Below are 22,198 nucleotides of genomic sequence, written 5' to 3'. Positions count from 1 at the left end.
TTTGCTTGTATTTACATCCTGTGATAGCTGTGAAGTTGCACCAAGCTTGAGCATCTCTCTGAGAGTTTCTTACACAGTCCATGAGATCATGCTTTCCAAGAGTTCAGGCAGAGGAGATCAAACTGCTGTAGTGTGGGGGAAGACACCTCTAGCTCCTGTTCCTCTCCTCAAAACACTGGTCAGGAGAAAGACTTGGCTCCCACAGGCTGCTTCCTTCCTGTCAGTTGGAGACCAAAACTACCCACAGAGAGCCAGAGTCTGAAAGCAGCGGCCAGAGTCCATGGTGTGAGTAGCTGCATGTATTTCTATGTGAGGGTGAGCTGCTTTATGTAACACCAGGGAATGACGCTCATGGGGTGTGAACATCTGGCAGGAGATGCACAGACTTGGAATGGGCAGGATGCTTTCAGAAGGCAAGAACAGGTTTGTACCCACTGTGACACACTCCCCAGTGCCACAGCCCACACTCTGTTTGCTGTGGGCTGGGAAGAATTGGCAGGTCCTCTTTGCAAGCTGGCTGTGCTGTTGCAGATCATGAGGTATGGAGAAGGAATTTAGGAAAGCCTAAAGCTCATGGTCCAGCCTCTGTGGCTGCTCGGGCTGGCTCATGCTCCTATTGCCTGCTACGCAGCATCATGCACGCATACATGCAGCAACCGTCTTCGTTGCTAGTTTCAACTCCCTCTCCCACCTGGACATAGCAGTGGGGTCCTGAAGTACCCACTGCTGCTTCTGTGCTACCTTTAATGTCCCCACTGTTGGGGATAACACGTTCTGCTTGGATTGCTGGTTGTCTCCTCCTGCATAGAAAGATGCAGGAGGCAGGCTGGAAGCATCCCAAGAGCCAAATCTAGCCTAGAGAGCATGCACATGGACTTCAGCGAGTTCTAGTTCGGTTTAGGGATGTATAGTCATGCCAATCAATTGGAGAGAGATGTAAAGAGGATTTAAAGCATGGATTCCTTAATTTATTGAAACAAATACACCTCTTCTCCCAGCTATAATTGGATGATGTTGCTGTCTGTGTATTTATCAGAAAGGTTCATCTTGTTATGCTGAGTAAAATGTTCTCTTATGAACAGAAAGATTGGATATCAGGCTTGCTCTTTTAGTCTTTTAATCACATCAGTGTCATATATATATGTGCACACAGAAAACATCTTTATATATATATATATGTAAAGTCCTATCACTTGAAATAGGGGAGATATCTTCCCTATTTCCTTAAGCTCTCAGCACTGTTTCAGATGTTTGCTACTGTGCTAGGATTTTATTTATCAATCCTTTTCTCCTTGGGTTCATGAGGGTTTCTCCTAAAGACAGAATACACTGATAACTGCTGAAGGTGACAAGGATGTAGGAAGAAAGTTTGGATCTTTGTTTTGGATTTATTTGGATCTAAACCAAAACATGTTTGCATTAGGATAGTGGCCTGTCTCCTTCCCTAAATTAACAGACTGCTTATGTCCTTGGAAGGATGGGCGACGATTTTAATAGAGGAGGTTGCAGTATTTCCTTCCTTTCTTTTTTAATGTTTGAAGGAAGGGAGCACTGGTGAGGGTGATGTGTCCCTGATGTTAATGCAGACAATCTGAAAATGTCAGCTATGTGGTAGTTGTTTGTTTTAATCCATTTGGAAGAGTCACAAGATGGGAAGTACCCTGCCTCTGGAGACTGTCTTCCCATGCCTTTAACTATTGTACATGTGCTTGCAGCAGAACCCAGCTCTTGTTTACAGAGAGTGGCTCTGGGAGCTGAGGTGCCACATGAGTAGCTCTAGTAAGCTCCAGAAGACATTTTCAGCCTGGAGAAGAGAAGCTGTGTGGAGAGCTCAGAGCAGCTTCCAGTGTCTGAAGGGGGCTACAAGGATGCTGGAGAGGGACTCTTCATCAGGGACTGTAGCGATAGGACAAGGGGTGATGGGTTCAAACTGAAACAGGGGAAGTTCAGGTTAGATCTAAGGCAGCTCTTCCCTGTGTGGGTGCTGAGGCGCTGGCACAGACTTTTCCCAGAGAAGCTGTGGCTGCCCCATCCCTGGCAGTGTTCAAGGCCAAGTTGGACACAGGGGCTTGGAGCAACCTGCTCTAGTGGAAGGTGTCCCTGCCCGTGGCAGGGGGTTGGAACTGGATGAGCTTTAAGGTCCCTTCCAACACAAACCAGACTGGGATTCTATGATTTGATGACACTTATTACGTGCAACAGAAGTAGATGGTGCTACCTGATGGCCTGTAGAGCATGTTGGCCTTGCTGGGCTGAGGAAATACCGGTGTCTGCATTGGTATGTCTGTCAAATTTGACCCAGGTCGTTGTGGATCTGTGCACTTGAGATACTCAGACAGGAAGTGTGGTGCAAGATCAGGTGTTTTACTGGGTAATTACAACTGTTCCTTTTTTGAATGAACTGCAATGGCGATGGGCTGCTTTTCAGTTTGAACGAGGTAGTTAATAGGCATCTGTTCAAAAGCACATAAACCCACCCAAACAGAGCTCTTTTTACATGGGTTTACTTTTGAACAGGCTAGCACAATACTTCCTTTATCTCCATTCATGAGTGTAAAGGATGAGTGAGTAACTTGCTGGTCAATATTCCTTGAGTTTCATTATGTTTTATTAGTAAACTCCTTTTTCTTTTCCCCACCCTGAGTATTCTACAGCAGCAGAGACTTCCCAGCCTGATTTCATCCTTGAGGCCAGGACCCCTCCAATACAGTTTTACTTGGTGGGGGTGTGTTTATTTTTCTTCTTCTGTTTTTGCCTAATCACTAGAAGACATCATCTCTACTGAAGGGCACTTGGGGGAAGTTGTTTGTAAAGAATAATCATCAAACTAAAACAAATCTGGTAATTGTGGAGATAAAAAGATGTGCCTGTGTCCTTTTCCCACCATCTTCTCTATGTTTTCTTTACTCACTATTAAGTCTGGTTTGTAAAGTACATGTACAAGCATCTAAGTCCCTCAGTTTAGACTCGTATCAGTCCTGTAACTTTGGGCTTTCTGTAGGGAAAAATACTCAGGGCAAGAGCTGTCCTTCTGAGCAACATAGGCTGTAACAGTCCCGTTAAAACTCTTCAGTGATTCTTTTACAACCATTTCTTCAACAAAACTTTATCTTCTTTAACATGTAATGCTTGAAACTAGATTGCCAACGGTCTTACAGCGCTCTTCAAATGCACTGGACCTGAATGATGAACACATTAAAAAGAGAACGTTGTACTTCCACTTTGGATGTTCCAATTCAATGTTCATCCCTTGTCAATGCTGTCGTTTCTTAATCAGAAATAAACAGCTAACTATAAACCAAGGGCAGGCCTCTTTACTGACCTTGCAAACCATGTAGTGCTCCTGTTGCATGTGTTTAAACTGAAACAGGGGCTTGGAGCAACCTGCTCTAGTGGAAGCTGTCCCTGCCCATGGCAGGGGTTGGAGTTGGGCGAGCTTTAAGGTCCCTTCCAACACAAACCAGTCTGGAATTCTGATTCTATGAACTATTCCTCCCATCAGAGTTTTCCTAGTCTTTAGGTGGTGCATGGAATTGTTTTGGAGTCTCAATATTCTTTCTGAATTGCTCCTCTACCAGGATAAAGATGCTAAAATCAGCTTCCTTCAGAAGGCAATTGATGCTGTTGTGATGGTAACAGGAGAGCCACTGTCAGTAAAACCAGCGCGTGTTGTGGCTGGGCATGAACCTGAGAAAACCAACGAATTTCTTCAGGCAATTGGGAAGTGTTGCTTAAATAAGGTATGACCTCACTAGGTGTATTTTATACATGTAGTGTTATCTTATCAGAGGTTATTTGTAATAGACTTCATTGACACTCACCTGCTATTTCTACTAGTGGGCAACCTGCTCTAGTGGAAGGTGTCCCTGCCTGTGGCAGGGGGTTGAAACTGGATGAGCTTTAAGGTCCCTTCCAACACAAACCATTCCAAAACCATTCCATGGTTCTATGATTTCATTACACAAGACAAATGTTGGATTAACACTTCAAACAAGAGACAGGTAGGATGTGATCCTTAGCAGAGCCTGAGCCAGGTACCCACACAAGCACAGTCTGGGTATTTTAGTGCTTTTAATGTACACTGGGTTTTCCATTTTTCACTTGTTTCCTTGATCATTTAATAACGTTTATTACCCTTGAAGAATGACAGGAAGATTCAGAACTTTGGGGTGCAGACACATTAATTCTATGACCAGATTCTGCCACCTTTGACTTGATCTTTAAAATTACATCTTTATTGAATCTCTGATTCTATAATGAAAGTGATTTTTCCAATGTGCTGGATCTTTTTGGGTGGTTGGTTGGGTTGGTTTGACAATAGAAATGCAGCAAAGGAGAATTGTTTGAGATGAGGAAAGCTGAAATTCATAAATGTATGCACAGAGACTGGATGAGTTTGAAAATGTCTTTGATGGAACAGCTTTGTAGGCTGTTGTGATGAGATTTAATATCCAGAGGATGAAATCTAAGCTCGATGTGCATTGTGGCAAAGATTTCCTTCAAGTCTTTAGCTTTAGACTCTTAGTGCTGAGCTGGGAGTTAGTTCGGGCACAAAAGTTAGTGTCCGACTGTGAAACCCCACCAAAATTCAGAGGTTTGCATTTACAAACCAGGAGAGAATCAGGAGTCAACCCCCAGGGCAAGATCAGGTTTAGTTTTCTTCAGGAAGGAGAATTCCCAGGCAGTGGGATGATGATTTATTTTCCCCTTTTGTTTTTGGTTAATGCAAAGTCTTTGCCACTTGGCCACGAAACCTTGTCTTGCTGTCTGAATGTTGTGATTAATAATAGCTTGTCTTCTTAATACATGATCTAGATGCAAAAGCTTTTTAACCACTGTAACTGCAGCTTATTGAAAGTCATTCTTAATGTAGCTTTGTGTTCTTTAGTGACTGTTACTGCGTGAACAAGTATGAGGTGAAAGTAGAGTGACTTAAGAGTGGATGTAGATACAACCTAGTGTGGTTTTAAGAATGTTTAAGCAATCCAGCAGTCATGGTTTAAGGATTTGACAGTCATCTACCTTCCCATTTTGAAAACTACTTCAGTTACTGCAATGAGAATTGCTCCTGTGTTAGGATACCTAAAAATCACAATATACTTAGCTAGCTCTGGTTTATATAATCACATTATTACAAGGATTACAAAGAGATGTTTGACACAATAGCATTATTTCTGCTCTTTTGGAAACATTCTTTCACAGGACTAATATGAGCTTTCTTTATAAAAAACAGCAGAAAAGCAGAGGAAAAACCACCCAAAACCACCAACAAGTCACGTTGGTTACAGAGTTAGGGAGAAAGGAGATATTTAGTGAAATCATTTACTCATATATGCCCTCTCCCTGGCAGTGTTCAAGGCCAGACTGGACAGAGCCTTGGGTGACATGGTCTAGTGAGAGGTGTCCCTGCCCATGGCAGGGGTTAGAACTAGATGATCTTAAGGTCCTTTCCAACCCAAACCAGTCTGGGATTCTCTGATTTAAATGATGCTTTTTTATTCCTTGCAGCTGTCCAGTGATGCTGCTGTTAAAAGGATCTTAGCTGGGGAAAGAGCTGATGCTAAAGGGAAACCTCCCACCTCTAAGTCTCGAGACAAAGAAAGCAGAGAATCCAGAACAGAGGAACGAAAAAGCCATAAAGATAAAGAGGTAGGACTTTGCAAGTGTTGTGGGGGAAGGGGCTGCCGCTGGTTATGGCTTGTTGGGTTTTTAGCTTGTGGTTTTGGCTGTGTAAAGTAACTGTGTGATAGAGTTGCCATATGTATGAATTAATGTTTGGTTTTCCTTTCTTGTTAGGGTAGAGGAGGTGCTGAAACTAAAGACAGAAGCTCAAGTGGAGGCAGAAGAGCCAAAGGAGACTTGAAAGAGGGTGAAGGAAGGGAAAAGGAAAGCAATAAACATAAGGATAATGAAGACAGGCACAAAGACCCTGAAAGAGACACCTTTAAGGAAGGAGAAAAACAAGAAAGGGAAAGAAGCAGAAGCAGAACAACCAAACAAGGAAGAGAAACAGAAAAACATAAGAGCAAAGGAGACATAGAACAAGAAGATGAACTCAAGCTTGATAAAGGACAGGAAAGAGAGAAAAAATATGAAGCAGCAAGAGAAAAGGACACACCGAAAGGAAGAGACAAAGATAAGGCTGGGGACAGAGAACGAGAGAAAGACAGGGAGAGAGGGAAAGATCGGGAAAGGGATAGAAAAAGAGACAGAGAAAAAGATGGGGAGCACTTAAGAGAACATGGAAATGATAAAGCAGAGAAAAAGGTAATTGAAATCTGATTTCAGAGAGTAACTTTCTGCACACTGTGGTAGAGGCTGAGTGTTTGTTCTACAGACCTGGCATGTGCTTTATCGAATAGAAATGACTGCCATGAAGTGAAAGTTTCAGTGTGGATTTGATCTGGTAAGAGTGTGACTGAGGTCATGTGTGTAACTTCATGTATGTCTCCTGATACATCTTGACTTGAGCCATCAGCCTCATCTGACTGTGCTTCTTGAACCTGTAAGAAGCAGTTTCTGTTCTGAACTGTGCATGTCTGAATTCTTCTGATCACATTAGACTATGTTTGGCAGAGAGTGGTGCTAGCAACTGTTGCTATGTACTTACATCCTCACATGTCTTCCCTTCAATGCATGCTGCTCTTGCAGCTTTTAGGGAAGATGAAGCTGAAGAGAGTTCCTTTGGGCCATAACTCGTCTCTCTTGAGCTTACTTTGTCTGGAGCAGGACACACAAGATAGAGTTGCCTATCTATATTATTTTTCTGGCTTTCTAAATCAGGCTGCTGGCTTCCAGCCATCTAAATTCTTGCAAGGGTTCTCTGTTTGCACTGGACTCTGCATGTCATCATATCATGCATATCACTGGACTCTGCTATGTCCTTAAAAAGGAATACATCCACCACTTCCCCATACTTCAGGCCTTCTCGGTGTAAAGTCCTAGATGGCCCAGAGTCATCTCTTCATTGCCTTTTGTTTTGTTGTTCTTTTATCTTCTCTCTTCCCCCTCTAAGTACTCCAGATTCTCCTATTCTGGTCTGTTACGTGCTGGTTCGTGGTAGAAACTCGGGATTAATGGACATCAAAGATGCTTCTGTTAGGGAGTAGCTTGATTTTGTTCGATGTGAGAAAGCACTTTTGTCATTGTCTATCTGCTGGCCATAAGGATTCTCGCCTTCCTGGTATTACTGAGAGAGAACAATGTTATCTGAGAGAGCTGGGCTGGTTCAGCCTGGAGAAGAGAAGGCTCCTTAAGGGGAGATGTTAGAACAGCTCCAGTGCCTAAAGGGGCAGCAAGAAACCTGGAGAGGGGCTTTGGGCAAGGGCCTGTAGGGACAGGACAAGGGGAATGGCTTGAACCTGCCAGAGGGGAGATGGAGATGAGCTCTTGGGCAGAAGCTCTTCCCTGTGAGGGTGCTGAGGCGCTGGCACAGACTTTTCCCAGAGAAGCTGTGGCTGCCCCATCCCTGGCAGTGTTCAAGGCCAGGTTGGACACAGGGCCTTGGAGCAACCTGCTCTAGTGGAAGGTGTCCCTGCCCGTGGCAGGGGCTTGGAACTGGAGGAGCTTTGAGGTCCCTTCCAACCCAAACCAGGCTGGAATTCTATGATTCTGTGATTTTGCTCAGTTAGTCTCCTATGCAGGGAAGCAAGGTAAAGAGGGCAGGTGGATGGATAAGGTACATCGATGCACGTTGTAATGTGCTCAGTTCTACTCTATGCTCATTTCCCCTTTCACTTTATCCAGGTAAGCAGCTCACTCCTCAGCATGCTCAATCTAAACCAGTTAATTTCTTTTCAGTCTGCAGATGCTGAGGAATCCACACTTAGAAAACCACGGAGGCCAACTAAAGACAGCAAGTGCCAGCCAGATCCCGAGGTTAGTAGTATGGAACATCTGGGAAGGTGAACACTCTAAGTGTTGCATTTTAGTATGGTTTGGGACTTTGCCTGAAAGAAAAGTAGGGTTGAAAGGTAGGTACATGAAGTTTTAGGGCTTTCAAATAGATGCTTGTCTGTTTATTTGGGGCTTTCTGTGCTTTCTTTGTTCAAAGTTTTCTGTTTATTCCACTAAATCTTTCCTGGAAAGCTGTTACATTGGGATGAGGTTTTTTGAACTTTAATAGAAATGACTCTTTTGGAAAGCAAATGTTGCATCTGAGCGTGTGTTCTGCAGCTGGATGATGGTAGGGCAGAAGAGCAACTCACTGATTGCCTCTGAACAGTAGCTGTTGCTCGTGATACCATTGTGTCTGCATCTGCTGCTTCTTCCTGACCTGAGGCACTTTGAGGAGTTCTAGAACCATATGGCTAAATGTTTAAAGAGTGAGACCTCAATAAATTAACCTGAAGCAGCTCAGGCTAGGCAGAAACAGGCAGGATCCCAAGTCTAGCAGGAGTCTCTATTGAGAGTCTATGGGCCACTGACATCATTGTGTCTTCTACATGAGATGACAAATTTATAGCTATTCTTTGACTGAAATCCAAGCCAACTTTTGAAATTCTTGGCACTTGGAGGGAGAGCTTATAAAATAGTTTTTAGCCTGAAGCAAATGTTCCTGGCCAAGTTCAACTTCCTGCAAATTGGGTCTCCAATGGAAATTCTGAGCCTCATCTCAAACTCTGGTAGTGCTCTTGGGCACCACAAGAATACACTGGGGCAGTAAAGTTTCATTTCCCCTTTTAAGTGCTTTTGGGAGTCATTCCAAAGCATGTGGGTTTATTACCTTAGATCTAGATGACATGCTCCCCTCTACTTGCTTGCATAACAGTAAATGCTGCTTAGTTTTTAGGTGATGAAAACACACGCTTTAGACCAGTGGGTGACAAACGGTCAGCATCTGAAGGCTGTGGAAGAGAGAAATGAAATGAAAATGCCCCCAATGAATTTTTAGAGCTGGAGAACTAAGATAGCTGCACAAAGTGACTTAGAGGCAATTCCAGCATGAAATAAGTGGAAAGTGCATCTAATGGACTGGGGTTGATCTTCCTGTCTTTACAGTAGGGTAATGCCTTTATTTCCAGGGATTTACTCTGATTTAAACTACTGGAACTCCATTTAAGAAACATGGCAGTGAAACAAGTGTATTAAAAAGAAGTGAAACATTTTATGTCTTCATGCACATGAAAAGTATTGACTCATGTTTTACAGCCTCTGCTGCATAATTAATTAAACTTCAACATCTGTCTTTAGCTTTTTGCAAGTAGAATACAAGTGAAACCATTTGAGGGTGCTGGGGCGCTGGCAGAGGGTGCCCAGAGAAGCTGTGGCTGCCCCATCCCCGGCAGTGTTCAAGACCAGGTTGGACACAGGGACTTGGAGCAACCAGCTCTAGTGGAAGGTGTCCCTGCCCGTGGCAGGGGTTTGGAGCTGGATGAGCTTTAAGGTCCCTTCCAACCCAGACCTAATATATGATTCTATATTAGGAGTCTTAATAGCTTTCTATCTGTATTCATGCAAGTCTTAATTTTTCTTGCTGCTGATTATGAGAAGCCAGCTTTAAAATGGTACTGAAACTTCGACAGATTGCCTTTTGGTTTTATTTCAATGTATTCCTCTGGTACTACAGAAACTGTGTATGTTACCCACCATGTCATAGTCTCACATGAGTATCTGTAGTTACCTGGAAGTAAAAGAAAGCAAGTCTTAGTATGAATTGAGACATTTGGTTACCACGTGGCAATCAGAAGAAGACTACTTGCTGCTTCCTGGCTAGCTGTTGCCTGCCACACTGTCTGTGGTCAGAGTGAGTTGAGTTGTGTTCTGTGAGCTCTCAGTCCACCTTAGGTAAAAGTCATGTTTAAAACAAACACTTCATAGCATGACTTGTTGACCTGCTCAATAATGAAGAGAACTTTGTCTTTTGACAAAAAGTGACTGGGGTCATAGAGCTTCTCAGCATATGGTGCTGTTCAGATGCAAGTGGCTGCAGAACAGGTATGTCATTTACCCTAAGGCCAAACACATTGGAAAGGTCTCTTCCATTTTACAGATGGCAGCTGAACCTCTTGGCTACAGCTTTTTGTAATATCCTGTCACTTTTCGCCACTTCTAGAATGACTTTATTTTTGCCCTACAAACTGTATTGCTCTGGAACTGGTCACTTGAATCAGCCTCTAAATCATATCTAATGAACTTCTATTTCTGTTGGAACTCATCTTGACTGTATAATGAAACAACTACTGAGTGAAAAAAAGACAGAAGCAGCAGAGAGAGTTGTTGCATGGAAACGTGCTGGCCATGGCTCAGGTAGTTTTGTTCTAGTGCTGTGAATGACCCCTTTCTTATTGGTGTCAGTTATTCCTAAGTGGCTCCTACTATAGAAATCCATCCTTCAAACTTAGAGTTTAAAAAGCAGGATTTTTCCAATAGTTCTTTTTGTGTTGGAAAGGTTTGTATTAGCAGCAGCTACCACCAAGAGAACACCATCTTGTGAGCCTGCATGTGAGGAAAGGACAATTGATGGCTATTTTTCTAATCACTTTTATCACACAGCAGTTCGATTGACCTTAGCAAGTAGAGATCTTTTCCTTGTTGCTCTTGTACACGAAGAAATTCTGCCTGTTAAGAATGATGGTCGTTTTAGGAGGAAATACTGGAAACACAGAGTTTGAAGGAAAGAACAAAGAATGTCCTTGAGAGATACAGAACTTATAGTAAAAGCATTAGAAATGAGCTGTGATTATTTGTTGAACAACAGCCTGTTGCACAAGATTACAGAAAGTATTTATATATGTAGTTGTATTTATATAAAACATATAAATGTGTATATATGTATATATATAAAATGTCTACGCATGGACATACCATTTACAATATACATACAAATATAACTCATGGCATTGTGGCTCTAAATAGAAGAAAAGTCTTGTGGAGGGTTGATTGAATTAGATTATAGTTCACAGACTTAATGCTTGTTTATTATTAGTGAACTATCAGTGAATCTGGTGAATTAGAGGGGGAAGATCGTAGTGGCTGATTTGTAGAATCACCAAATCCCAGACTGGTTTGTGTTGGAAGGGACCTTAAAGCTCATCCAGTTCCAAGCCCCTGCCACGGGCAGGGACACCTTCCACTAGAGCAGGTTGCTCCAAGCCCCTGTGTCCAACCTGGCCTTGAACACTGCCAGGGATGGGGCAGCCACAGCTTCTCTGGGAAAAGTCTGTGCCAGTGCCTCAGCACCCTCACAGGGAAGAGCTTCTGCCTCAGAGCTCATCTCAATCTCCCCTCTGGCAGGTTCAAGCCATTCCCCTTGTCCTGTCCCTACAGGCCCTTGTCCAAAGCCCCTCTCCAGGTTTTCTGGAGCCCCTTTAGGCACTGGAGCTGCTCTAAGGTCTCCCCTTCAGGAGCCTTCTCTTCTCCAGGCTGCCCCAGCCCAGCTCTCTCAGCCTGGCTCCAGAGCAGAGCTGCTCCAGCCCTCGCAGCAGCTCTGTGGCCTCCTCTGGCCTCGCTCCAGCAGCTCCACGTCCCTCTTGTGCTGTTGCCCCAGAGCTGGATCAGGGCTGCAGGGGGGGGTCTCCCCAGAGCGCAGCAGAGGGGCAGGATCCCCTCTGTGACCTGCTGCTCACACTCTATTGATGCAGCCCAGCACACGGGGCGGTTCTGGGCTCAAGCACACACTGAAGCCGGGTCCTGGGGAGCTTCTCCTCACCCAACACCCCCGAGTCCTTCTCCTCAGGGCTGCTCTCAATGCTGAGAGTGAACATTACTGTTGTCCCCCTTCCTTTCTTGGGTGGGGAGCGTTTTTTCTTCCTTTATGCATGGAGTGTGTGTGGCTGGAGGAGGTGTCAGCAGGCATGTACAGAATTGTTTGAGCAATATAAAGTCACTGATAGAAACTATTCATGGCATCCTTTCATGAATGTAGAGGTTGGTTGTTGCATGGAAATGAGGAAGAATTGACAGGATGTCTTTTCAAAGCATACAGCTCTTCTTGACCTGCTGAAATATTAGAAATCATGGTTTCCTTATGTCTGAAAGTGAAAATCAGCCTTTTTAAAGGTTAATAAGGAGGGAAAAGCAGCAGATTGGATGGTTTACAGCAGGCTCCTGTATCCTCTCCAAATAGGAGTGTAATTACTCGATCTAGGATGTGTGCATACATCCATCTAGGATTCCACTCCAGTATACGACTTCCAGGATAGTGTGAGATGAAGTGTAAGATTTCTTACTCTCCAGTGACTGCTGCTCAAAGTCTTGCAGCCTATGAATTTGTAAGAAAAAGAATGACCTCTTTTTATCTCCCTTTGGAAAGACTCAACTCATAAATGTGGCAGGATTTATGTTTTTGTGTGCTACCATAGTGATGAAAGTTCAGCTTGTACTTTGCCCCTGTTGCCAGTGTGCACATGTGGCTCCACAGAAATGTTCAGCACTGTTTGTGGTCACTACCTGACATAAATAAATGACTAAATCCAATCCTCCAGAAGCCTCATCACCTATTCCCAACTCCTTCCCCACCTGTGCTAATAATTACATCACCCAAAGAGCTGCTGAAGCTTGAATGTGCCAGATGTGGCCTGCGGGCCCATAGAGCCACACTCTGCTGCTATGTAAGCTTTACTTCTACTCCTTGCATAGTGTTGTGATTGTGAAAGCTGGTAGTAATTAAGATGAACTAAGATTGAGATTAACCACTTCAATATTAGCTCGATGTTTTGGACTTCTGTTTTGCTTTGCAATGTGCCAGTAGCTCCTAAAGAGTGAAACAAAAATAGTGGTAGCTCTGGTTGTGGGTTAAATAATGATTTAAATAAGCCAGTTAAGACAGTGTAAGTTAAAACTAGTTTCTGTCAAAGCAGGACCATGTACTGTCCATGCAGCTAGATTTTGCTGAAGTGGGGCTTGATTTTGCCTGATTGAATGCCTGGAATCCTGAGCATGGAGGTAAAGGAGATGTAGTTTCTAAAGGACCTGAACTAAGTGTTAAAGCTGACTCTTGCATAGACTGCTCACTTGTCCATAAAGCACCTCCAAAGAGTTCAACTTCTCAACAGTTCCCATTGTCCTACATACAAGGTACTATGGAAAACAAATGTTCTTTTACAGGTTATTGGAATGTAGAACCATAGGTTTGGGTTGGAAAGGACCTTAAAGCTCCTCCAGTTCCAACCCCCTGCCACGGGCAGGGACACCTTCCACTAGAGCAGGTTGCTCCAAGCCCCTGTGTCCAACCTGGCCTTGAACATTTGCATAGAAATGGAAGAATTTGTAGTTCTCATTTCTTTTATCTCTATGGACGTTATCTGCAGGGCTGGAAAATACACCTTGGATGCAAGCTGCTTGAACTGTCAATTCACACAAACTGCAAAAAAGCAGATAAGGAGGAAATCCCATGAGGTGCTAAACATTACAGGATTTTGAATAAGGTGCAGAAATGTGTTCTAGGGAAGGAAAGTGCAGAAACAGAATGATGGTATTGTGTAAATCACCCGTACTTCATTTGTTGTGTTCACAGGTGTTTGCTTTCTCATTAATGAATGCTGCTAATGAAATCAGGGAGTTAGGCAAAAGGACAGGAAAGGCTTGTTCAGCCTGGAGAAGAGAAAGCTGCTTAAGGGGAGACCTTAGAGCAGCTCCAGTGCCTAAAGGAGCTACAAGGGAGCTTTGGAGAGGGGCTTTGGGCAAGGGCCTGTAGCGACAGGACAAGGGGAATGGCTTTAACCTGCCAGAGGGGAGATTGAGATGAGCTCTTAGGCAGAAGCTCTTCCCTGTGAGGGTGCTGAGGCGCTGGCACAGACTTTTCCCAGAGAAGCTGTGGCTGCCCCATCCCTGGCAGTGTTCAAGGCCAGGTTGGACACAGGGGCTTGGAGCAACCTGCTCTAGTGGAAGGTGTCCCTGCCCGTGGCAGGGGTTGGAACTGGATGAGCTTTAAGGTCCCTTCCAACACAAACCAGGGTGGGATTCTGTGGAAGTTATTAGAAGCATGAATGGCTTGCTGGAAGCTACTGGTTTGTTAGTATATGCAGTAGTGTAAGAAGCAGGAAGCCCTGTATGTTCGTAGTGGGCCAGATCCCATTGCTGGCTCCATTGTCAGTCTACATGTAAGCAGAAGTCTGCCCCTTTTGCTAGCCAGGATTGGTGTAAGGAGATGGACTCCTTCCCAGCCTGATCTCATATCCAGAAGTTTTCTTGGGCTGGCAGGAGTCCTCCTTTACACCTTGCACCTTCCCTGCAAGCATTTGGGCCCCATCTGTGTTTCAGGTAGAGTGGAGTAGTAAATCTGTACCATAGCCTACCTTTAGTAATCACAGCTGTAACAAAACCTGCCTGCTCTTGCTATGATGGTGTTTTGCGCCTTTTTGTAGGGCAAGTGCTGTAGCGGCCTTTGGCCTCTGGTGCTACCTGTGCATGGGCTCAGTTCTTCCTTTGCACACAGGGGACATTGCAGTCCAGGAGACCTTGTCTCTTGGAACTGGTGTTGATCTCATCTCACAAGAGGCAGCTACTTATACACATCTTTTTGCCCAACCTCCAGCCAAGTGGACCTGCTGATTTAACTTGTTCCTTTCCATGGCTGTCTGACCATTGAAATGTGGAACACGCAGAAAGTATTGTCAGTCAGGTGTTCTTCATTTCAGGCATAGAAATCATAGAATGGTTTGGGTTGGAATGGACCTTAAAGATCATCTGGTTCAACTTTCCTGCCATACAAAGAAAACAGAATAATCCTTGTGTGCTTGCCTACTTTAATTTCCTGGCCTCTGAATCACTTTGGAGTAAGGTCAGAGGCCTCACAAGTGTCCTGAATTTTTCTCTAGTTTGATGTTTTCCACCTTGGAACTCTTCTGCTTCTTGCTGCACCAGTTGCACTTTCAGATCATCCACTGCTTGTCTGCTGGACTTTCTTGGAAGTCCCATTTCTTCCCTTGTCCAGGGAAGTTGCCACTTGAATAGAGGACTCTGCAGGTCTAGTGGCACAGGTTTTTAGTCTTTGCTTCTGTTTTGAAATGAAATTTAAAAGACTTCTCAAAGAGGAACTGTATTTGATGTAGCTGAAACATGCAGGTGATTGTAAGCATCTTACTCATTTTGTAGCTCACTAGTAGCTAAGCATTCTATCCCAAGACAAGCAGTGGTATCACAGATGCCCTCCAGGTTTCACAAGGTTGCTCTACCTTGGATACTCTTAGTATACATTTGGGAATTGTCTTTACAATAATGAAATCTAATCACATAGGTTTATGTAAAAGAAAATAGCATGTATTCAGGAAAATACCTGCAGACGTTGAGGAAAATAGACTGGAAGTGTTCTTAATCTTGCATGTGTGGGTCAGGTTTGTGAGTGTTTTTTATGTATGATACAGATAGATAAAAAAGCAACAGATGTAAGTAAATTTATATTAAAAAAAAAGATCATTTTTATAGATAATGATATAAATTTGTGGGCTTTTATTTTTTAAAGAGTGAAAGTTCTTCAGGAATCTCAAGGCAGCCTTCAACAAAAGGATCAAGGCAACGCGCCAAACCCAGAGGAGAAGGTAACTAGAGGGAGGATATTATCTCTATTAAATATGCTGGAGGCTTATTGAATAGGAATAGCAGAAATACTCAACTATCCATGTTTATTATTTTCAGTGCTTGTTTTGTACTCCCACTCTGCATTTATGAAGCCAACAGGCAACTTTGCTGCATGGATTTGATACAGAGAAAGTGGTGCTGGATTCTGTTTGCTCGCATTCCTCATGCATGATTGCAGATGTAAATTCAGCCTGCTCTTGGTATTCCTTGTGTTGTCTCGGAATGGCCTTTTTCAGTTGGTCTTTTAGTTTCACAAGAACTGTTTCTTTGCTTAGGAATCTAGCAAATTTAGACAAGTATGCCTTGCAAAACCTGGGCTTGTATTGGTATTCCTGTCCCTGAGGGTTAGTGGACCGTATGTCCCAAGTTGATACAATTATTGTACTTTACCTTTATATAAAGTCATGTGTAAAGGTTTATTCAACGTTTACAGCAGAGCAATGATCAGCACAGTATTTTTGGTTTAGTAAGACTTAAGATATGTTTTTAAAGGTTATTTTAGTAAGGAGAAAGATGTTTGTGAGGCAAAATATGCTTTCCTATAGGGATAAATCATACAGCCATGAACCCTGAGTTAGTAACTTTATTGCTTACTAGTATTTGGGAGAAGTCCATGGCACCTGAGGAGATGCAACTGTAGGACCTGGGGGAACTAGTGGATGAAGTAGCCAAGCTGTTATCCATCATATTTGAGAAGTCCAGTAAAGTTCCTGCTGATGGGAAAAGGTGAAATATAAGCCCCTATTTTTAAAAAAGGAAAAAAGGAAGAGCCAAGGAACTAAAGGCCAGACAGTCTCACCTCAGTGCCTGACAAGATCATGGAGCAGATCTTCCTGGAAACCATGCTAAGGCACATGGAAAATAAAGTGGTCGTGGGTGACAGCCGGCATGGCTTCACTAAGGACAAATCATGCCTGACAAATTTGGTAGCCTTCTACAATGAGGTCATGGCATTGATGGATAAGGGAAGAGCAACTGATGTCATATACCTGGACTTGTGCAAGGCGTTTGACACTGTCCCACATGGCATCCTTGTCTCTAAACTGGAGAGACATGGATTTGACAAGTGGACCACTTGGTGGATAAGGAATTGGCTGGATGGTCACACTGAGTTGTGATTAGTGGCTCAATGTCCAAGTGGAGACGAGTGATGAGTGGTGCTCCTCAGGAGCTGGTATTGGGACCAGTGCTATTCAGCATCTTTGATGGCGACATGGACAGTGGGATTGATGTGCCCTCAGCAAGTTTGCTGATGACACTGATGACCATGTGTGGTGCAGTGACATGTGGAGGGAAGGGATGGGATCCGGAGGGACCTGGACAGGCTGGAGAGGTGGGACCATGGGAACCTCATGGAGTTCAACAAGGCCCAGTGCAAGGTCCTGCCCTTGGGTCGGGGCAATCCCCAGCACAAACACAGGCTGGGGGAGACTGGATGGAGCAGTCTGAGGAGAAGGACTTGGGGTGTTGGGTGAGGAGAAGCTCCCCAGGACCCAGCGTCAGTGTGTGCTTGAGCCCAGAACCCCCCCGTGTGCTGGGCTGCACCCCCAGAGTGGGAGCAGCAGGTCAGGGAGGGGATCCTGCCCCTCTGCTGTGCTCTGGGGAGACCCCCCCTGCAGCCCTGATCCAGCTCTGGGGCAGCAGCACAAGAGGGACGTGGAGCTGCTGGAGCGAGGCCAGAGGAGGCCCCGGAGCTGCTGCGAGGGCTGGAGCAGCTCTGCTCTGGAGCCAGGCTGAGAGAGCTGGGCTGGGGCAGCCTGGAGAAGAGAAGGCTCCTGAAGGGGAGACCTTAGAGCAGCTCCAGTGCCTAAAGGGGCTCCAGGAAACCTGGAGAGGGGCTTTGGACAAGGGCCTGTAGGGACAGGACAAGGGGAATGGCTTGAACCTGCCAGAGGGGAGATTGAGGTGAGCTCCAAGGCAGAAGCTCTTCCCTGTGAGGGTGCTGAGGCGCTGGCACAGACTTTTCCCAGAGAAGCTGTGGCTGCCCCATCCCTGGCAGTGTTCAAGGCCAGGTTGGACACAGGGGCCTGGAGCAACCTGCTCTAGTGGAAGGTGTCCCTGCTCGTGGCAGGGGTTGGAACTGGATGAGCTTTAAGGTCCCTTCCAACCCAAACCAGGCTGGGATTCTATGATTCTATAAACCAGTTTAATGTCGCTGTTGAGAAGATACAATAATGCCTGTGAATTGATGTCTCATTCTGGCTAAAGGCTGGTACTGTTTCGACTAATGAAGCATGAAGATCTTCATACACTTCGTCTGGCAATGTCACTGTTACTAATGCATGTATAGAGATTGTGTGTTGCCATGTTTCTTGCCAAGCACCCACGTTTTCTTTGGGTTTCTGTTTTAGCAGGTTTCCATGTGTCTGAGGCAAAATACTGAAAGGGGTAGGAAATAAATGAAATATGTGTTTAGGCACGTAAAATACCTTTGAAAAAGGGCTGGCATTTTGTGTATGAATGGTTGTTGCATAGGAGCTTAATTCAAGTTGGTGCTTGAACACTGAAGATTTTAGGTTGCATCTCATGCACTTGTGTGCTGTGAGGTTTTAATAATTTTCCAGCTGAAAAATTCCATCTGGATTCTATTAAATATAGTCTGATTTTACTACTTAGTGATCCTTGCTGATCCTATAACTTGTGCTATTTCCCAAGATCTGAATATTTGTTTTATAGCCTGAACTGGCCCTCAACTTAGTGACTAGACATGCCCTGTTTTATAGGCTCATCCCTTCTTTCAAATCAAGATCCAGCTTTTGGGATCAATGTAATATGGTCAATGACTAATGCTCTGTTTTGGCTTTAAGGTGAATATTATAAAAGCCTTCTGATGAAGCAGCAAGTCAGTGCACTCAAATTTCACTTTACTGAAGTGATAAATACTTTGGGGCATCAGTTGTCTTCTTGTTCTAATGCAGCAGAGCTGCAGTAGGTGAGTAGTGCTCATAAATGCTTTCTTACATTACTTACTTACATAGTAAGTAATCCAGAGGGGAGTAGAAACCTTCTGGAGCTATTCTCATGCCTCTTGCCCACTGGTCTCTGTAGTTACTGGTGATGATCAGAGCTTTCTGTGTTTTCTAATATTAACAGAGATAAAGAAATTCTCAACAGGAGAAGCCAAAGGTTTAGCGTCATCACTGAATAATAAGTGTAATAAACCAAAGTGAAGTGGTGAATGGAGGATTGATAAAGCAAAAGCAGGTATATTTGCTATCCTGGTAACTAAACCAAGTCACACCAGCATTTGCTCACCTCTGTTATGAATAAATTCCTAATGGAACTGGAGCAAAAGTGTGTTGTTTGGTTTATAGTTAATGTTACATTTATTACTATGCAGCCAATGGCTGCTTTTTATAGTTGCAACGTGCCTTGCAGCAAAACTTATGCTCTTAAATGAGATCTGAACAGCGTTTCCCTTAAGACACTGAATTACTTTCTCAATGGAAATCATAGAATTCCACCCTGGTTTGTGTTGAAGAGACCTTCAAGCTCATCCAGTTACAACTCCTGCCACAGGCAGGGACACCTTCCACTAGAGCAGGTTGCTCCAAGCCCCTGTGTCCAAGCTGGCCTTGAACACTGCCAGGGATGGGGCAGCCACAGCTTCTCTGGGCACCGTGTGCCAGCACCTCAGCACCCTCACAGGGAAGAACTTCTGCCTAAGATCTAACCTGTGCTTCACTGCCTTCTGTTAGTTTGGCTTTTCTGCTAAGCTCAGACCTCATGGATAACTTGTGCAGGATGGTGCTGAATGCTTAAATGCTAGTTTCAGTTTTATTAAATGGCAACTTCTCCTGGCCTTAGTCTGCACAGGTAAATGAAAGTGCTGGTGGACCTCTCTCTGCTGTGTGTTCATCTCCTCCCACAGTAGTAGAACTCAGCATTTTTGTTGCAATGGACTGTATCTTTGTGGATACTTCCCATGGCATGGGTGGAGGAGCAGATCCTCTGCTATTCATCTGTATGTCCTGAAAGCTTCAGCTTTATGCTGCATGCAGTAATTTCATGGCTGGTTTTGCTAGCGTGGAATGTTTCAGCCAAGCATTAGGCACTGAACATATTACTCCAAGTGAAGGGGGAGTTATGTGTGTGTGTATATTGTTAATGATAAGCCTAAAGCTAAATATTCTGCTGATGCTATACAGACCTTGTAAACTGTATGAGTAGTTTAACTTGACCACATGTATTCAATGCACAGGTATATGTTCAGCAATGATGTACAGATGTAATTGGGGGGAATGAATTGGAGATCGTTGGTAGATTAAATGGTCTTTTGGCTTTTTGCAAAAAGAAACCACTTTTAGGTAGCAACAGAAGAGGACTGTGTTTGAGGACTAGGCTCTTCTATAGCATTACCAGCAAGGTGGGGAGTTCAGCTACCAGAAACCAGCTTTTCTTGCTTAATATTTCTTAATGGCTTTAGTTTGAGAAGTGTTTAAAGCCTTTGAAACAAACCCAAGTGCACTTTGCATTCCAAGCAGTATACAAACAATAGTGTGTATTTTAGCAATTAGTTTATTAGTCATTAGTTTATTAGGTAAATATTGTATTCTTTCACCAGCTCTCAGGCTAATAAATAATATCTGGGAACAGTTTCTGAATTGAAGAAGTTGCCATTAGTTTTCAGCAACATGAGGAGTTCAACCAGCAGTCATGTAAAAAGGCTTTGTGAACTTGGAATGTTATTTATTTACACCTAAGATGGTTTATTAAAGCAGGATAACCCTGAAAGAAATAGTAAATATAACAGGAATTTAGCATGGCTTTTTCTTTTCATCTTTTAATTGTATCTTTGGTTTCATTTGGCTATAAACTGTTGTGTTCTAGAAGCTGTGGAAGTGAAGAGCGTGGCAGATAGGATTTCAGAGGACAGTGTTGCTAAACTGCAAGAGAAGGCTGAACCAGGACTTGAAGAAGAAGAGAAAGGTAGGAGAATAAAAACTTGACTGCCTTGGACAGGCTAACTCCAGTGCTTGGGATTGAACTTGAATCCATGCAGCTAGATGATTTGAGGAGAGTGATTTATGCTTAACCCAACTGCTCCCTTGTGTTTTAATCACATCTTGTGATGAATGTCCTGGTTTGAAAAATGTACCTTCCCTGATAAAACAGTTACTTTTAGTTTCTCTTTCCTTACTCTTCTGCATGTTTTCAGAGCCCAGTGCTTACAGTGCCCCACGGAAAGTGCATGGCTGCTGCATGTGAAGCCCTTGGTGACTTGTTCTGTGTAAGAACAAGCTGCCTTTTTGTACAAGTATTTGGGAGTTCCACTTAATGCTTGCATTTGACAGGATTTTAAAGGAAAATTCCATCTCTGCATTCTTAGTTCTCCATTTTTTTTCCAAGTTCTATATAGCTCCCAAGGCACATGTTGCTAATGAGGTATTTGTATCTAGCTACAGCGTACATGGAGCCATAGAAGCAAAATGTAGGAGGAAGAACTGAGATTTAAGCAAAAAAGCTGCATTTTTGTGTTCTGCAGGTCCAGATGCTTGACCTCATTGGGAGAGTTGATGCCAGGGATGTGGGAGGTCAAAGACTGTTTCCCAGTCCACCTGTGGCTTTCAGGGCCTCAGAGCTGTGTCAGGCTCATGAAATGTAGACATTTGGCCAAGACATTTGTGTGACCTTGCACAAGTGGGAGAGCTTCCATGCTTCCTTTTAATCCTTTGGACCTGTCTTGTCTTATGGAATATATCTGTTATGGAATATAACTTTATATTCCTCTATTTATAATTTGAATGAGGAGTACCCCCAGGTTCACTATTGATTTGGATTGCCTTCTCAAGTGGCATAAGAACCAAGTATTGTATTGACTGGTCTTTGCTTTCAGCTTTATTCAATAAGACAGTGTAGCATAGTAGTGCATTAGTGAAACTTCATTTGCTGTAAGTTCTTACAGAGGTCAAGTTGTCACTCACTCACTTCATAGCCTTCACTGTTGGAATGGGAAATCAATTCTGACAGTCATTGCAGGTAGCTAAAAGTTGGGTGCTATTTGGAGTAATCAGAAGACAGTGGAGTAATCATAAAATAGTGATCAACTGTCCCTTTATGGACTTGATGATCTTAAATGATCATTCTGAGCACTGAGATGTTTTTTTTGTTAGGTTGGGGTTTTTTTCTCCTTATAAATGAGGATTTGTCAGCACATCAGTTACTCTCCCTTGGTGTTGTCCATTAGGAATCCTCGCTGGATTCATGGCAGCCTCTTAAATAAGAAGTATATGTGTAAAGCTTTCTGGCAGAAGAGTGTTTTGGCCTGCCTCAGCTATTTGCTCATATACCCCCGAAGCTACTTAGTTTCCGCTTTCTTTATACATAAATGCCCTAAGTAGAGCAAGAAGGGAGGAACAATTGAATTTCAGGTCACTCTATGAAAGTGTACACCTGCATGAGGCTTGCAGGGCTCCTGGCAACTTTTGACTTTCTATGGAGTGAGTAGCTGTTATGTTAGTGTGATGCATGTTGAGATGTAGTGAGAGCAAGTAACCAGCTGACTATAGAATCATAGAATCATAGAATCCCAGCCTGGTTTGGGTTGGAAGGGAGCTTAAAGCTCCTCCAGTTCCAACCCCTACCACGGGCAGGGACACCTTCCACTAGAGCAGGTTTCTCCAAGCCCCTGTGTCCAACGTGGCCTTGAACACTGCCAGGGATGGGGCAGCCACAGCTT

The 22,198-nt window shown here is 43.8% G+C and overlaps 1 protein-coding gene across 11 annotated transcripts in view; it reads left to right on the top strand.

Moving 5' to 3' along the window:
* Positions 1-22,198, top strand: part of TRAF3IP1 (TRAF3 interacting protein 1) — an 82,938-nt gene that overhangs the window by 41,895 nt on the left and 18,845 nt on the right. For 5 of the 11 annotated variants that reach the window (XM_030485560.2, XM_030485561.2, XM_030485551.2 and 2 more), the window contains 3 exons: positions 7,801-7,878; positions 15,404-15,479; positions 20,350-20,448. In XM_030485560.2, coding sequence (XP_030341420.1) covers positions 7,801-7,878; positions 15,404-15,479; positions 20,350-20,364 — 169 coding nt within the window. In that variant the 3' untranslated portion in view covers positions 20,365-20,448. Of the gene's footprint in view, positions 1-3,578; positions 3,741-5,508; positions 5,650-5,796; positions 6,268-7,800; positions 7,879-15,403; positions 15,480-20,349; positions 20,449-22,198 lie in introns of those variants that run through there. The other 6 variants (XM_030485566.1, XM_030485565.1, XM_032919906.1 and 3 more) reach the window with 6 other exon arrangements.

This window comes from Strigops habroptila, chromosome 5 (genome assembly GCF_004027225.2).
Source record: "Strigops habroptila isolate Jane chromosome 5, bStrHab1.2.pri, whole genome shotgun sequence".
Taxonomy (NCBI): domain Eukaryota; kingdom Metazoa; phylum Chordata; class Aves; order Psittaciformes; family Psittacidae; genus Strigops; species Strigops habroptila.
This window is presented reverse-complemented; position numbering and strand designations above follow the sequence as displayed.